Here is a 17,598-nt window from a genome sequence, read left to right on the forward strand (position 1 = left end):
CAAAGTGAACAGAGCCAGCAACTGCTTTGCTGCGGGGCTCCATCCTTGGCTGCATTTGTGGGATACCAAAGGTAGTTTGGAGAGCTCAGGTGCAGCCTGTAAAACAGTGTTTCAATTACACTATGGATTTGCTTTCTAAAGTAGATAATTCTGTTTCCAAAAGGACGTGGTTCTTGCATGCTGCAGTACACCCACATTTATGAATTCCTTTCAGATGTGTGAGCACGGGGTTGCTACGTTCAAAGTCAAAGCTCTTTGGACTCATTCCTGCAGTCTGTTGTTATGTCTGTGTGCATAAAATCTTCCTGCTCCAAACCCGTGTGCGCTGTTGGATGGTGAATTTGTTCTGAACACATTACGTAGCTGACCTTATGTCCTTGTGGGTTTGAACAAAGCACATCAGTGCTGTCAGGGGAATGTGGGTTTCAGAAGCTGTTCTGTGTAGTCCATGTTCCCAAAGAAGGGGGGGGGTGCATGTTTTCTGTACAAACAGAACCTGTTTGGGGCTTGGGAATATGAAATATACTTTTCATCCTCAAATTCCCAATTTGACCTTAAATAAATTGGGCTGGGGGAGTTTTAGCACATTCTTGCCATTTATTGACAGTAATCTCTGAAACCGCCTTGGAGGCCAGTGTCTGAACCTGCACATTTAAATCGTGGCAAACTTGACAATCTGAGATTTGCAGCAATTATATCAAAGTGGCGTGAATCGTCTGTGACATGTGGAGTCTTTCTGAGTAATGAAGCTGCCCTCATCTGTGGATGAACAGCTTCTGTTTGCTAATGTTTGTGTGTATGTGCATTATACCACAATGCAATGCTAACAGTGCATTAGATCACGGCAGTGACAGGAAGTGATTATCATTAATATTTCTGGAGATGATCGCTATTTACATTTTATAATAGTGACGGTGTAGGGGAGCTGGACTCTGATATGCAGATCTCTTTATACAAATCTCATTTCCATCTCAAGATTAAAATTGAAGGCTAAGAATAGTGCAGCAATTCCAGAACAGTTCTACCTAAAATTAGCCCTTCCCATCTAGATGGGGACAGGAATTGCTTGGCCTGAAAACCAGAAGTGTTGACTTCACACTAACACGTTTTAACTTAAAAATGCTGAAGTGGTTGCCTGCAGGAGCAGGGTACTGGGTGTCCTAAGGAAGGAGTTGTTGTGGGATAGTGGGATAGCTGAGAGTTGTTACAGCTTGAAACTCCTCTATGTGTATTATGTTCATACTTGAGCAAGATAACACAAGCCATTGAGAGTGAAATTACTGAACTTTGATACTACAATGAGAATTTCAATCTTTTAGCTTTCCTTGGCAATCTGGGATTTTTCTGGATGAAAACCCTGCAAGAATCCTACAATAGCGGAAGCACATGTAGAAATGAAATGATGTGCATGGGGTGGATATCATTTCAGCTAATTTAATTAGCTGTTAATGCTAATTTAATGCTGTTAATGCTTCACTTTCCTAGATCAGCTGAAGGGGGGACCACTATGGACTGAGTCTATCATCTGCTGATGTTTGGCCTGTGCTGTTATGTATGCTTCAGGGAATCAGCTAGGTTGGAAAAGACCTTTAAGATCATCAAGTCCAATCCAGAAGACTGTGGGTTTAGTACACAAGAGCACTGAATGACAATGAGTTTGGGCTTACGGCTTCTTTGTTCTGATCTCCTTAGATCTCTGGTGGAAGAGGAGGATCCTCATATGAAAGTGTCTCTTGGCAGCAGCGATATGGGCGTCTCTGCCCATCTACAGTCTTCGAAGACAGGGACCACACGGTTTTTCACCAGCAACACTCACAGTTCCGTGGTACTACAGGTACGTAAATACTCTTGTGTCACTGTGGTCTGCAGCAGAATTTGGGCTGCTCCAAACAAAGCCTCTGCTCAATAGACCAGTAATTCCTAAAAAGCCTCACAAAAAATGCACATTAGGCTGTGCTGGCAGTGCCCACAGGCAGGCATGTCCTGGAGCTTCTCCTGGAGTTAAAGGGTTGACTTTTACCAGCAGCTTGGAGAATGAAGCTGTTTCCTCAGGGCCAGTGTGCTTTGTGTTCCCCAGCCATGTCTAGAAAATAATAACAATTATTCTACTTTATATTTTTATTTAGGACAAGGGGTGATGGGTTTAAACTGAAACAGGGAAAGTTCAGGTTAGATATAAGGCAGAAGCTCTTCCCTGTGAGGGTGCTGAGGCGCTGGCACAGGGTGCCCAGAGAAGCTGTGGCTGCCCCATCCCTGGCAGTGTTCAAGGCCAGGTTGGACACAGGGGCTTGGAGCAAGCTGCTCCAGTGGAAGGTGTCCCTGCCCGTGGCAGGGGTTGGAACTGGATGAGCTTTAAGGTTCCTTCCAACCCAAACCATTGCTTGTTTTCCAGTGAATAATTAATTATTGAATATATTAGAGATTATGGTTGTAAGGTGACAGTATTTCCTAAGTCACTTTTTGGAAATACAGTGCATCTGTGCATTAGAGTAAATAAGGATTTCCATAAGGAAGACAAAGGAGATTCCTACTCTCCTTCCAGATCAGGTGGGTCTTTGCATTGTGCTTTTCTTGCAGGGTTTTGACCAGCTGCGGGTGGAAGGTTTGCTTTGTGATGTGACGCTTGTCCCGGGGGATGGCGATGAAGTGTTCCCTGTCCACAGAGCAATGATGGCTTCTGCCAGTGACTACTTCAAGGCCATGTTCACAGGTGGGGTTTTTGTTGGAAGTACCATATGCTGCTCCCCCCAAATTGTCCCAGCAATGGCACTGAGACGTGTTAAGGGTTGTGTGAATCGGCCCAGGCCTGCAGACAGCTCTGTGTGGTTGGGTGGCACCTGGGCTTCTAAATTGAACTTGAAAGTTCTATTTGGATTTTATCTAAGTTGATGAACTCAATCAAAATGATCAGATCAACCTACTACCTCCATGTCTTTTTCAGGAGGAATGAAGGAACAGGATTTAATGTGCATTAAGCTTCATGGTGTGAATAAAATAGGCCTAAAGAAGATCATTGACTTCATTTATACTGCAAAACTTTCCCTTAACATGGACAACCTTCAGGACACCCTGGAAGCTGCCAGTTTTTTGCAGATTTTACCTGTTTTGGACTTCTGTAAAGTGTTTCTTATCTCTGGGGTAAGATGCCTTGTTTCACATTTATAATGGTTAAAGCCTCAGTATGGTTTTTAACAGTTCAAGTGAAATCTAAAACTTGCCATAATTCACCATTTGGATTCACAGAGAACAAGCTTTGTAGCTTTTCTCCTGAGTAGCATTTACGGTTTGAGTTTGATATAAATTATATCCCATTAAAAATCTTCCAATTCCTATGTATGATTGCAGTGAGGATCCTCATAGCTCCCAGATTCATTACTAGATGCACTCACACTTCAGATCCTTCCATAAGAAAACTACTCAGTGAGTTAAACTAAACAACAATAAAAATAATAGGAGAGTAAGATGCTATTGTTCTCTGTTAATGCACTTCTTGAAACCTTTTTGCTTTGAGGGATGAAGCCCTCAGTTGTAATGGTCTCTGTGATGATCTTTACGTCATCTTTGTAAACCAGTGAGCTTGCTTACGGTCCTTTACAATGATGTATCCTCTATAGGGATGTTACAAAAACATTGGTTATATGAGAGAAGGATCTGTAAGGGGTTTATGTTGATTGCCGTATTTTGCTAGAACTAAAAATGCCTTTGAATGCCTACTGGGAAATATTGTTTCACAATCACCAAAACAAGTGCTTTTGTAAGCAGGGAATCACCCCAAAGTAGCTCCTCTCCTTCTCCCTCTACCAGTAATGGGTAGTCAAAGGAATAATACGTACATAGCATGGTTGCTTTTGTGCAATAGGAGCAAATAAAAAGCTTGCCCTGCAAGGCTGTTTCCTGTAGTTCCAATGTAGTCCAGTCTATGGTTTAGAGTTGCCCTGTTCATTTTTGTTTGTTATAGGGATTGTGGGTCAGGGAGTCACCGTCCCTTCAAGTGTTCACACACTGTGTAGCCGAGGCCCTCAGTGCCATGGGTTAGTGGTGGCCTTGGCACTGCTGGGGAAGAGTTTAACTGGATGAACTTAAAGGTCTTCTCCAGCCCAAGTGGTTGTATGACTTTATGTAAGAGCTCTGCTCTGCTGTCAAAGCACTTCTGCCTAGAGAAACACTTTGGCATTATTGCTAATGCTTCCTGGATGTTTGCAGATGTTAATTGCTTATATACCTCACCGGGAATCTTACCTTCCCTGGAACAGGGAAACTGGTGTGCTCGATGTAAATTATAATAATATTTGGAATTCAGCTTTCTGCTAGTCTGTAACGAGAAATAAAGCAGCAGGTATTGCCGTTGCTGCTTCTATGTGGGTGTACTTTTGCCTTGCCAGAAGATGCATCTGCATAAATGCCAACTTGGAATAGAGTCTCAGTGGTGTTTTGAACTGGGGGTTTGGAGCAGGCTCCCCCTGGACTGAGTGAGCCCCAGGGACACTGCGTTGCCCCTTCCTCTTTCTGGGTAGGGCAGCTCCTTCTTGATTTTGCTTTCTCAGGGAAAGAGCTTCTTTCCTCTTAAACAGTGTGATTTGGGATTTTTTTCGTTGCTTAAGAAAGCCTTGTGTTCTGAAGTTTCTTTCACTTCTGATGCTGACTCATTCACTGGTTTGGTTCAAGTAAGAAGTGTCTGGTTTGACACTATGTATTGGGAAGGATCATTAAGATCATTCTCTTAATTTTATGGATTCTCTTTGAAATACTTTGATTTATACCAGTGTCTAAGGGGACACAATCTCGTCCACTGTATAACTGTAGAGGAAGTGCAAAGCAAAGTTTGTGCTGTGAGCGCGGTTGTGTTCTCAGCATCCTCATGTAAGAAAGTTTTGACTGTGCTTTTTAATTTGTTGGAACAGGAACAAGAGTTGGTGAGCAAATGGTTGGGTCTTTGTCATTTTAATTACCGTGTCTGAGTTTGACAGAGATTATTCCCTGTTTGACTGGTTTCATGCCATTTTTGAAGCATTTCTGTAATTTAAATGAGTTTTCAGAGTGAGTCTTGAGCTTATTTCTGCTGAAATTAGCATCCGAAAGCTGATGTGACCATTGCAGACACGTGCTTAATTGTCCTGGGAGTCCATTATTAAAGAGATTATAGAAGTCGGTTTGTGTTAAACATCATATAACTGTGTTACTTCAGAAGAGGAGATTGGAAATACTTACAAAGGAAAACATATGCTTAAGGTAACAGCTTAATTTATGTAAACCATAGTGAGACCTCCAGAGAATGGTGTATGTTGTAGTTGACTTGTAACATTTGTTACAACATTAGTTGACATTTGCACCCCTCCTGTCAAATAAGCCATTGCTCTGATCATTGATGGGGCTTGGGACAACCTGGTCTAATGGAAGATGTCCCTGCCCGGGGCAGGGAGTTGGAACTGGATGGGCTTTAAGGTGCCTTCCAACCAGAAGACCTTTCTATGATAACTAGCAAATTGTCCAATATTCAGGTGTCAATATTTGGAAGTCCTGTCTTGTCACAGGAACTTGGTGAATGAGGGTGAAGCAAAATGGTCTCAGTTTTGTGGGAGTGTGGGGTGCAGCATCAAGGCTCTGCCAGCCACCAGCTGATGTGAGGGTACGATTGATGCTGTTTCTGGAGCTGGTCAGGTTTCTGTGTTATTTCTGGACTTCCTTTAAGGGAGCCCACAGAAGAATTGAGGATTTCAAGGAAATACAAGCTTTTTTAAACTTAGACCTCCTGAAGCACCATCTGAAGTGCTCCGGTGTCTAAAAGTCATTGAAGCAGATGGTTAGACACCTCAGTGGTCTTGAGGGCTTGATTTTCTGTGCCTGTCATTTATTCAAGTTCTCCAAGGTTCTCATTTTGCTCTGTGGCCAGTTTTGTAGCATGTTGTAGGCAGTTGAGTTTTAGCAGAGCTTGGGAATTGATGGCTTCAAATTGCAACGAAGTCATCTGCTTTCTCACAGTGGCTTTTGCACTTGGGTTCTCAGGCTGCAGTAACGCTGTGCTGGGCTTCACCTCTCCTTTTGTGAAAGGTTATTAGTGTTTTCTGGAGCTTTAGCTTCTGCTCTGTAGTGAGCAGTTCCAGAGGGCAGTGTGACTGAGCAACTCTGCTTAGCAAAGCCGAAATCAAATCAGGTTCATGTAAAATCCTTCATTTCTCTGAAGCTGCTGAGCTGTTTGACCAGTTACAGCATTTAGCTCATGCTAAATTCATGCTAAATTGCTGGATTCTCTCTACAGCCAGGCTTACATTTCCACTCCTCCCATTCACTTCAGTGGGATTTCCAGAAGCAGCAGTTCCTTCTGGTTGTCAATGAGCTCTGGATTGACTGATTTCCATAGAGAACCGTTCCGTGCCTCTCACAGGTACCAAAGCATAGACAAAGTGTTGGGTTTTTTTGTTTATTGGCTTTTAAATTGACACTTGAGTAACTGAAGTATTGAAGTGTTTAAGTAGCATTATTGTCCTTGAATGCTGCCCAATTTTGAATATTTAAGTCAAAGTAACTATTGGATTTCATTCTGAAAGATGATTGCTTGGCTCAGGACTTGAATCTCTAGAGTATACGTTGTTATGACTATGAAGTCTTTGCAATATAATTTAGCCTGGTACATTGATTGTTATGTTAGAGCACAGTGAAATTAGTAAGAGTACTTTTGCCAAGGAAAGTAACATTTAAGAAGATACTTAATATGGTACCTTGATTGGAGGTGAGTGCTGGCGTTTGTTAGTGAGCCAAAGTGCACAATCTCATAAGCATCTTGGGGAGTACTTGCAGTCATAGTGTGGAAATAACAACCCTGAGTGTGGTACAATTCCAGTGGCTTAATTAAGGCAATCTAAAGTGAATTTTCTAAGAATTAGGGGTGACTGCAAACTGCTGATACCGTGTTCTTCAGTCATTGACGGTGTATAAAATGTCAATACATTTCTCAAATGTAAGCATTCCAGGATTACATTCCATGGCATACATTTACAGTATAACATAATTAGGATAATACAGCAACTAGGTGTGTGCTTGGGCACTTCATAACAGCCATGTGTCCTGCAGTAGGTCTAAATACCCCACTGCAACCTGAATACCGTGGACCAAGGCCAGCAGGCTTGGAGCAAGCTGCTCTAGTGGAAGGTGTCCCTGCCTGTGGCAGGGGTTGGAACTGAATGAGCTTTAAGGTCCCTTCCAACCCAAACCATTCTGTGCCTCTAAATTAAAAACCTTAAACTGAAATGTACAGAAATGAGGTTGACAAAGACTCAAACAGTTAAAGTGAAAAAGCTTCTTCAGCATCAGCGAATGTTTTATAGGTCATTGCTGGCTGATGTCATCATATTTGGATCTAAACAATATGGTCTGTCTTGCAATACAAAACTTATTTCCATCTGTATCTTGCACAGATATTTTTGTAATAAAAACTCCTGACAGTCTGCCACACGTTCGTTATAGATAGGACCTGATTACAGGATTGCTGTTCCTGGAGATGAAGAATAAGATTTGAACCTTTGACTTTCTAAAGGCATTTCAGGATCTGTGAATGAAGACTTTGGATGGCCTAATGCAGATCAGTTTCTAGTGAATTAAAGAAAATCTCCTGTTGCCATACTCATTAGACCTCAAAGTTGTGTAGTATTAAAGGGCAATGATCAGATTGAGTTATACAGTATTTAAATCTTGTAATCTCTGTCATGCCCAGAAGGTCATTTGAAGGTTTCTGCATTCTTAGGCTGCAATCAGGTCATAGTCCTCAATCATTATAATCTTTTTAAAAATAACCATGAGATTTGGAAGCTTAAATTCTTTGGGCATTGCAGATATAATGAGAATCACAAACTTGTGGAAGTCATTGACCTTGAGGAAGATTGATGTGCACAGAGGCTAGAAAGCACATCTGTAAATGGGGCTTGGGTTAGAATAAGGATTGAATGCCAAAAGGCTGTAATAATCAGCAAGAAGCATTTGAAAGTGGACTTGCCCTGCATATGTACCATCAGGCTGGCTGAAACCACTTGGCTGGGTTCACTGGAGACTTGCTTAAAGTTATGTCCCATTCCTGCCGTCGATTTCCTCCCTCTGCATTGGGGCCCAAGTAACCCTAGAAGTTTAGGAGCCGAAGATGTAAGAAAGGTAGATGCAGCAATAGTGTGAGAGAGATGGTCACCAAGATACGGTCACCCAACTACTGAATTGAATTAGGGGTTGAGCCATACAGCTGAAGTGGTTCATGTGCTGGGCATTTCTAGGGGAAATCCTGCTAGGCTGAGTGTTTAAAAATAATAATGCTATTTAAAACTGCTCTATAAAATCACTGCGTTTGTCTTAACTTTGGCAGGTATTCAATTTTGAACATATTCTGTAAGAGCACCATCTTGATTTACTGAAGATCTGATTTTGGTCATTTCTAAGGAATGTATTCATGGGATTAAAGTCTGTAAATAGATTGTCTGAAGTACGTCTTTGGCTGCATTATGCCAATACATTTTTAATAATGTTAGAAAACGTCCCATGGCAAGACCTGTTTTTCCCTTATTCTGTGTAACCTTGGGCTGATCACCTCTCCCTTAACTGTATCTTCCATGTGTCTGTCTCAAAGATGTTTGCAGAGCTTTTCAGAGATGAAGTGCTGTATAATTGCTTTGTACCAGCACTGTATAATGCATTTTACACAATATATATCAGCTACTTTTTACTTGCCTTGTTTCTTCCTTCAAAAGAAGGAGTAGGTTGGGTCTCCCCTTGCAGCCATGAATATTGCCACATCACACTGAATATTTATTTGCTCATGTGTAAGTCACCTTGATCACTGGAAGCATTGAAATACTGCTGATTCTATAGTATTCATTACATTCTACATTGTCATTGAGACGCCAAATTTAGGAAGTGTTTTGATTCCTCTGTCTGTTTACTTGATAGGTTTCCTTGGAAAACTGTGTGGAGGTTGGACGCATTGCCAACACATACAACCTCACGGAAGTGGATAAATATGTTAATAACTTCATCCTGAAGAACTTCCCGGCGTTATTAAGTACTGGTGAATTTGTGAAACTCCCCTTTGAACGTCTTGCCTTTGTGCTTTCAAGTAATAGCCTTAAGCACTGCACTGAACTCGAGCTCTTCAAGGCAGCTTGTCGCTGGCTGCGGTATGAGGAGCCCCGGATGGAGTATGCTGCGAAGCTGATGAAGAACATCAGGTTTCCACTGATGACTCCCCAGGATCTTATTAACTATGTTCAGACAGTGGACTTCATGAGGACTGACAATACCTGTGTAAACTTGCTTTTGGAAGCCAGCAATTACCAAATGATGCCGTACATGCAGCCGGTGATGCAGTCGGAGAGAACTGCCATTCGGTCAGACAGCACTCACCTGGTGACCTTGGGGGGGGTGCTAAGGCAGCAGCTGGTTGTCAGCAAGGAGCTCCGAATGTATGATGAGAAGGCCCACGAATGGAAGTCCTTGGCTCCCATGGATGCACCAAGGTACCAGCATGGCATCGCCGTGATTGGAAACTTCCTTTACGTGGTCGGGGGACAGAGCAATTACGACACAAAAGGGAAGACGGCGGTTGACACGGTCTTCAGATTTGATCCTCGCTACAACAAGTGGATGCAAGTTGCATCTTTAAATGAGAAGCGCACCTTCTTCCACCTAAGTGCCCTCAAAGGACATTTGTACGCAGTTGGTGGTCGAAACGCAGCGGGTGAGCTAGGTGAGTGCTGCTGCTGAAGCATGGCTTCTGGCCTTGCTTCTTTGGCATGGAAATACCATGCTGCCCTGAGAATGGATGGAGAGGACACAAGTGGAAGGTGTTGCTGAGCGGCTTCTTTCTGGAAATACTGCAAATGCAGAGAGAAATGTGTCTGGATACTGTTAGTGTTAATTTCAGAAGGGCTTCCACAACAAAAGTTCCAAATACATGTACCTTGTGTATTGATGCATAATATCCAATATCTTCATGTTTAGCATCAAACGTGCAGTAAGATTGTGTCTGCCTGTGTGTGTGTCTAGCAAATGCATACAAAACCCATCATGACTTCAGCTAAGAAACCAAACCCACTTGTTTCAGTCTTGAGCAAATCCTGACTGAAACTCACTGTTGGGTGATGGGTGCGTTTGGAAAGCTGCAGCTTTTCTGGAGTAGTCATTTTGGAATGCTGGTGACTGGGTGGTTCGTTTCAGTCACACATCCTTGAGGTTCAGTGCTCCTGACATTCTGCGCTTCTTAATTACTGAAAATATCTTCCCTGTGATTTTGAGACTACGGAGTTGTTGCTGTGGCTCTGTCCTGCTGCCTCCTTTCCCCCTTGCAAATGGTGATTTGTTTTACTCGACCAGAAATCCCCCCAAAATGTTGATTTCGGGGAAATAAGGTGGTTGGAAACAAAGAATAAATAGATGGTAACTTGTAATGTAACAGAAGTCTGCAGTCTATATTAATGCACTGCGTTTTCCAGAGCCATAGTGGGTTACATTTGCAGTCAGCTCTGGGAGTGTACAATCAGTTGTAAATTTTAAAATGGAAATGTTGCAGTCATCTTGCTTTGGATTTTAGCATAATATTATATCTAAAGCAGATGTAACGTTAACTTTGTTTGCTGCTTTCAGCCCAGTACTTAACTGTGTCTTGTCAAGTCTTTGTGGCAAGCAGCTCTTGCTGCTGAGCTGTACTTGTTAGAAACACATGGAGATCTTCGAGTGCATGTTTAATGGAAACAACACAGAACCTAATCTATGCTGCAGCATCTGTGACTATTTTAATTAATCCATCTCAGTCATTCACACATGCACTTTGTTTCATGATCATATTGCAGTCTGTCTTAGGAAACATAGTGCATTGCTTCCACTACACAAACCGGGCTGGGTTTGCTAGGAGTTGAAAATCCATTCTAATGTTTGATGAAATGGGATGTTTAAAAATGCCTTCTGTTTCCAAAAACCAAGGGAAACTGTGTTGCAGCAACTTGTTTTCTCTGCACAGCCATATTGTGATACAGATCCTGAGGTTTTCTTACATGTCACTTTATCTGTGTCCTCACAGCAAACAGGATACCAAATGTACAAACTGATGCGTCTTGATCTTTATCTTGCGTATCAGAAAACCTGTCCTTCATCAAGCTATTTGCTAATGCTATGAATTGATAGCAGATAACCAGATTGCTGCCCCTGTGTCCTGTACCAGTGAAACAGAGCAGGGTTATTAGAGTGTCTGTGAAAAAGTTTCAAGTCTGACCAAATCAATATGAAAGAAGAGTGTCCCTGAGGCAGTGCTGTGTGTGCAGCAGGCTCCAAATGCAGTGCTCTTCTGCAATGAGATGAAGCAGTGTCATTCTGCTGACCTCAGCTCTTCTGCAGCTTTAATTAAGATACAAAATCTATCACCTGTCTAAAACTCTGCTATAAAGATCCCATTAAAATGCTGCAGTGCTTTCCACAACCCTGAGAAACGTCACTGGATCATTCTGCAGGAAGAGCACTCTATAAATGCTACATGTTGTAGCTGTCTGATGCTTTGATTTGGGGCTGCTTCTGTTTTCCTGTTAATTGTGAAGCAAGTCACTTTGCATTTTCATGTTTCTTTCATAAACCTTGACAGCTGAAGGATGAAAACCAGCTTCAACTTCCCTTTCTCTTCAGATGAGAGAAACTCTCAAGCTTTGCAGAGAAGAGAAGGTCAGATATGTGTGGGACAGGTATTAAAGAAGTTGCCCTTGGGTTCAAACTAATTTCAATCTCTTCTTAGAGAAGAAAAATTCCCCAAGCCTGAATTCAGCTTTCCGGAAGATCAGCTCCTATGGAAAAGGGACAAAGGGTTAAAGTTACTAAAATGAATTTCTTTCTTTTCTTTTCTCCTGCCATTTTCTGCAATGACAATTACACTTTTTTGAGACCCTCTCTCCAGCCTTCCCAAAAGAGTGTTCATATCTTTAAACTTCTGAGAACCTTGTAAATACCCACCTCAGCAGGACGTGTCTTGGTGGCAATAACGGCTGCTGTTTGAACAGCACATGCCACTGCGGAACTTCGGGCTCATTGGTAAAGAGGAGTGAGCGTGCACACGTGTGGTGAATGGATCTTGGAGATGAACTGAGTTGTGGTGAGGCTTCGAGCAACCTGCTCTATTGGAAGGTGTCCCTGCCCATGGCCAGGGATTGGAACTGGATTATCCCTTATTTTGAAGTGGCTCCTTGCTATGTTAAGAACACAACTACTCAGGACTCTGTTTAATTTAACCTAATCAGCTTTGAGTTCTACAGGAGCAAGCTGTATTATAGAAAGAACAGACCAAAATGAAGACCTGGCTTTGGGACATCACACATAGTTGCTAAGTGCTGCTGTAAGAAACCTCAAGACACATTAGAAGCTACTGACAGAGAAGTGCTAAATATCTTTGTTCTCCTCGAATAGCATCACAGCTGGTACTATAAAACGAGTGCAGGCTGAGCATCCCTTGGGACTGCCAAAGCGTTGTGTCTTTTTGAGGTTACTTCATTCTGTTAAGATGAGGGCTGTCCTCCCTGGGTTACGGTAATGAACAGATCAGGTGTTTCACTGTCAAACATAAATAAAGCTGATTTGAGTCATTCATGCTTGTTGGGAGGATGAATCCAGCAGTCTCCTGCCATACTATACTCCAACCCTAACTATTCTATCTATTCTATGATTCTATACAGGATATACACTTAGGTTCAGTCTAGTGGCAGTTCTTTTGTGCCTGTGAGCTGTGCTCTGTCTGCAGGTTATGTATAGACCTTCCTCATGGCTCTCTTCAATTGATGGGCACCTTTAACAGCTGGAATTTAAATGTTTGTTTCCTTTTCAGTGTGGAGGGAGATGTCAAAGCAGCAATGGAAATGACCTTCCAAGGGAACAGGGAGATGGCTCCAAGAACAACCAAAGAGAACAGGAGGCTTTTATCAGCTTGAGTGACCAGTGCTGTGCTGTGGGGCAGATTTCAGATTGGAGTTGAGGTGGTTTGTCTGAAATACTGTCAAACAGGATTTGGCCAACCCTGTTTTGTCAGACTGTGCTTCAGGTGTACTGGCAGTGTTCAAGGGAGTTTTGAAGCCATGTCAGAAGGTGAGGGATCTTGGACTCAACATCATCCTCTCTCAGACGACTGAAGTCTTCATGATGTGGTGATAGTGATGGCAGCAGTGTGTACCAATGTCTGCATGTGTTAATCTTCTCTTGCTAAAGTGATCTTTGGCTGGAGTTCTCTCTTAAATGCAATCTGTAGTGCAGAGATGAGTGGTTGTCCAGTATTAACGTCCTGTTGATCTGGTTGTGGCTGGGTTTGCCATTGCTTTGCACATAACTCTGCTCTTCCTGAACTCACAGTGTATTAGACATGGAAGCTCGTCACTTCAGCACCGAGTGGAAGCACTGTGGGCCAGAGGATGCCGTTGTTCTGGTGCAAGCAGGCAGAATGATGATTCGGGTGCAGCAAGCAGCAGGTTGGCAGGGTCTGCTCCCAGGGGAGAGCTGGGACACCTATAATTACTTGCACATCAAATCTGGTTTTCTCTGTCCTTGGAATTTCTGCCCATCTTTGTTTTCTTCTGCCTGTTGAATAGAGCAGAGTAGAATCATAGAATAGTAGAAAGGAGCTTTCCTTTTCTGAAAAGAATATTGCAATGGGTGAATAATTTGCACAAGAAATACTATTTTGGGCAGATTCTGCCTGTGGTGTTGAGATGGCAGCACACAAATACAACTCATGGATTTAATTTTAGGTGTCATTTATGGAGTCAATTCTTTGTGCCTATACCTTTATTTGGGCAAGAGGTTGTCCCCAGCATTCACTGCCTTTGTGGCTGTGCAGGTCCTTGGTGGACATACAAAGTCTGCAGGTTGTCAAGTGGGAAAAACATTGAAATATTCCAAGTCAAGCGTAGCATTCTAAAAGAGTGCTTGAATGCCTTTTCATACCTTTCCTTGTGTCGACTTGGCTCTCCCTGTAGGTGTGTGTAAGATGGAGGGCAGCTCCCAGCTCATTTCAAATGGCTGAGATGGGAAACGTGGTGACAAGGAGACTGGATTGTAGGAGAAGTGTTTGGTGAAGGACTGATCTCCTTGTGTAAATGTGGGAACTTGAATTGGTGACTTGCATATATTGAGCTGTATGTTGCTGTGGGAGTGCAGGACAGTGGGAGGTCAGTGGTGGCTTCCCTCTTTGAGGGCATTTCCGTGCGTGATACCAAGGAGGAAACCTGGCCTGGGTGGGATGTTGCTGAGGACCTGGGTTTCTTCTGGTTACCAGATGAATTGATCCCCTTGGTGACAGGTTTGACGTTTGTTCCCTCTGCAGCAGACACTGCTTGTACCCAAGGCAAGGGTTCAAAAGCTGAACTCCCCTGGCTCCGCTGCCATTCCCGCTGCTGTCCCACAGGGCAAGTCCTGTGCCAACTGGGAATGGGAATGAGACAAGTGGAAGGCAAAGATGCAAGAGGGTTTTGTCTTCCTTTTTGCTCCTCTGGGACAAAGCTTGAGCTTTCCCTGTATCATGTCTCGACATAATGCTCAATAATTCCCTTGGTGCTCTCTCAGCTGAACAGTGTTTCTCATTGATGCATCCTGTGTCTGTGAATATATTACTGCCGCTGCACTTGAATCCAAACTGCCAGGCCAGCTTCAACAGCGTTATATTCTCATCTGTTTTAAACAGCCACTGTGGAATGTTATAATCCCAGAATGAATGAATGGAGCTACGTCGCGAAGATGAACGAACCCCACTATGGACATGCTGGAACCGTGTATGGGGGATTAATGTATATTTCAGGTAAGTAATTCCTATGATCACATTATCTCTCTGGAACAAGCACTTACCTGACTTCTCCTATTTCAGTGGGAGACAGTGGAAATTAGGCTCTGGTTGCAGTAGGTTTGCTGTGCTTTAAGCAGTGCTGCAATTTCATATGAAGGCAGTCAAGCAGCAGATAGACTGCAGAGTCAGAGGAAGTTATTTTAGATAATATTATGCATTTACATAGTAAATGATAGCTCTGAATTCCAAAACAATTATTCCCTTTAACTGTCAGAACACATTTTTCTGTGGCAACCCCACACATGGACATTCATGTAGTGATAACCATTGAACACATCCGCTTTGAAACATTTTGGGAAGCATTGGTAATATTAATACTTTAAAGAAGAAAATCTGCTTTCATTGAGCTAATGGAAAAGGGGGAGTTCTCATCTCAATCTCAATATGTGAATGATGTCTGTACTTGCTCTGGTCTTGCATTTGTAATATGCTCAGTCCCAATGTCACTGAGGTTATAGTTTCATTCCAGCCTTTCCCAAACTGGAGCAATAGGTGTTCTGAAAACCTGCTGTCTGCTCAATTTTGAAAGGAGGTTCAACCTGCCTGCCAGGGATTTCTGCAGACATCCAGAGCTATGTATGTTCATCCCATGTTAAGGGATGGCCTCTAAGAACTGAGTTTATGAGGATGAGCTCTGCTCTAACATGTGTTTTGTTTTCTCCAGGTGGAATTACCCATGATACTTTCCAAAAGGAACTTATGTGTTTTGACCCTGACACAGACAAATGGACTCAGAAAGCTCCCATGACCACAGTCAGAGGTCTGCACTGCATGTGTACTGTAGGAGACAAGCTGTACGTTATTGGTGGGAATCACTTTCGAGGCACCAGTGATTATGATGATGTTCTAAGCTGTGAATATTACTCACCGACTCTAGACCAGTGGACTCCAATTGCTGCCATGTTGCGTGGGCAAAGTGATGTTGGGGTTGCTGTCTTTGAAAATAAAATCTATGTTGTTGGAGGATATTCTTGGAATAATCGGTGCATGGTGGAAATAGTTCAGAAATACGATCCGGAGAAGGATGAGTGGCATAAAGTGTTTGACCTTCCGGAATCCCTCGGTGGCATCCGAGCCTGCACTCTCACCGTGTTCCCCCCGGAGGACAATACAGGGTCACCATCCAGAGAGTCTCCTCTGTCAGCACCTTAGAACATCCCTTGACTTACGATGTTGTAGTAACACCTCTGCACCGCATCCTGGAGTCTGTTCCTTTCCTTCAGTAGTTTCTGTTAGGCTTAGCCTACAGCGTTTCGTACGATTACTGGAAAACAAAAAGACTTTGACATTATTTGTGCTGTTTGTTTGGCCTAGAATGTTTGTCCAGTGGTTCCAAACCCCCATGTACTCACCCGAGCCAAATGTTTAACAAATGAGAAGATATTGTCTATAAAATGTATGCACTAGGTACGTTATTAATGTTGTGTATTGGGTGTGAGGTACCTTCTAGCTGACATTTGGAAGCCCAATGAGTTAAATTTGTATTGACCACGTTCTTTCACCAAATTTCAGAGTTGACTCCTTTTTCCTTCCCGTTTTGACCGCCAGTGACAAGGGGAGGTAGACCCACGTCAATGTGAACTATGACAGGGGGTTGCCAAGGGGCCTGAGCTACCTCCCTCTCTTCACAGAGTCATCCTGACATATCTGTTTGCCCACCTGAGCTGTGGGTGCTTTCAGCCCATGAAGTTTCTTAGGCAGAGGGAGAGAGAAAGTGATGTTAAGTTATCAGCACTACGGAGGGGGCAGACCTTGCAGGGGGTGGGGGGTTTTTATAGCATACATCAAGTGTTTTTCCGGAGCCAGTTGAATGATGCTTCAAACAGAAGATATTTAAAATGTTTGGGGTTTTTAATTTGGATTTTTTTCCAGGACTTGGCTTCCGCTTGCATGGGAGCACACTGTTAACTAATGGGAATTCAGTGCAGTTGTATATTCTGCTGTATGCCTGTACTGAATATAGGTAGATAAGGGCTAGAAACATTAACTTAAGCCACTGAATTTGACCAAATCGTTCCATCTGATTGAATTGAATCTACCTTTTCTCCTTTGCTGTTGAGATAACTTGCGTAACGTGTCCTCTGTATAGTCTCCATTAATAAGGTTATTTAGCACAAGGTGCAGCTTCAGCGGGAGCTGCTTTTGCTCAGTGGACTTGGACTACCACGTTTTACCTTCTTTTGTTCAATAAAACTTTTAACTGCAGCTACTCAGTCTGAGCTACATCATTAGTGCATTGGGTTTGATTCCTCTGCCTCACTGGCCCCAGGATGTGCATTGTATGTCTGGGTGGGGAGGCTGGTTTGCTGGGAAACCACTGCAGACGTGATCACAGGGATACTCCTAAAGCAGCCCAGGCAATATGAATTGTCTCCTTAAGGATGCTCTTCTGATGCTGTGCCAAGCCCCAGATGGGAAATGTTGCTCTGTCGTTTCACCATGTCTCAGTCATTGAGGTCTCCTGTGTTACTAATACATTTTTTTCCAGCTCAGAGGTAAGGTTTTGGAGCCTGCTTGAGTGTAAATCCCCTGAAATCCATTCCTGGTGTATTGATTAAACCAAAAAGCAGTTGAAGTAGTTGCAACTCCTGTTGGATAATATAACCTACTGTTTGTATGCTGGGGAAGAGGAGCTCCGCTGTTCCCTAAGGAATAGTGGGTGTCTTCACTGGTGTTTCCCATTCAGCAGAAGCTTGGGGTGGGTTCTAACTGTTACGAGATGGTTAGAAGGCAGAATGTTGCCCAAGGAAGTTATGAATGCC

The 17,598-nt window shown here is 43.0% G+C and overlaps 1 protein-coding gene across 6 annotated transcripts in view; it reads left to right on the forward strand.

The window, feature by feature from the left end:
* The window catches only part of KLHL13 (kelch like family member 13), a 59,365-nt gene extending 42,324 nt beyond the window's left edge, over window positions 1–17,041 (forward strand). For all 6 annotated transcript variants that reach the window (XM_080624861.1, XM_080624864.1, XM_080624862.1 and 3 more), the window contains 6 exons: window positions 1,693–1,834; window positions 2,578–2,710; window positions 2,942–3,138; window positions 8,926–9,721; window positions 14,678–14,791; window positions 15,501–17,041. In XM_080624861.1, the coding sequence (XP_080480987.1) occupies window positions 1,693–1,834; window positions 2,578–2,710; window positions 2,942–3,138; window positions 8,926–9,721; window positions 14,678–14,791; window positions 15,501–15,988 (1,870 nt within the window). In that variant the 3' untranslated portion in view covers window positions 15,989–17,041. The remainder of the gene's footprint in view (window positions 1–1,692; window positions 1,835–2,577; window positions 2,711–2,941; window positions 3,139–8,925; window positions 9,722–14,677; window positions 14,792–15,500) is intronic.
* The last annotated feature ends 557 nt before the right edge of the window (window positions 17,042–17,598 follow it).

This window comes from Psittacula echo (genome assembly GCF_963264785.1).
Source record: "Psittacula echo genome assembly, chromosome: 8".
Taxonomy (NCBI): domain Eukaryota; kingdom Metazoa; phylum Chordata; class Aves; order Psittaciformes; family Psittacidae; genus Psittacula; species Psittacula echo.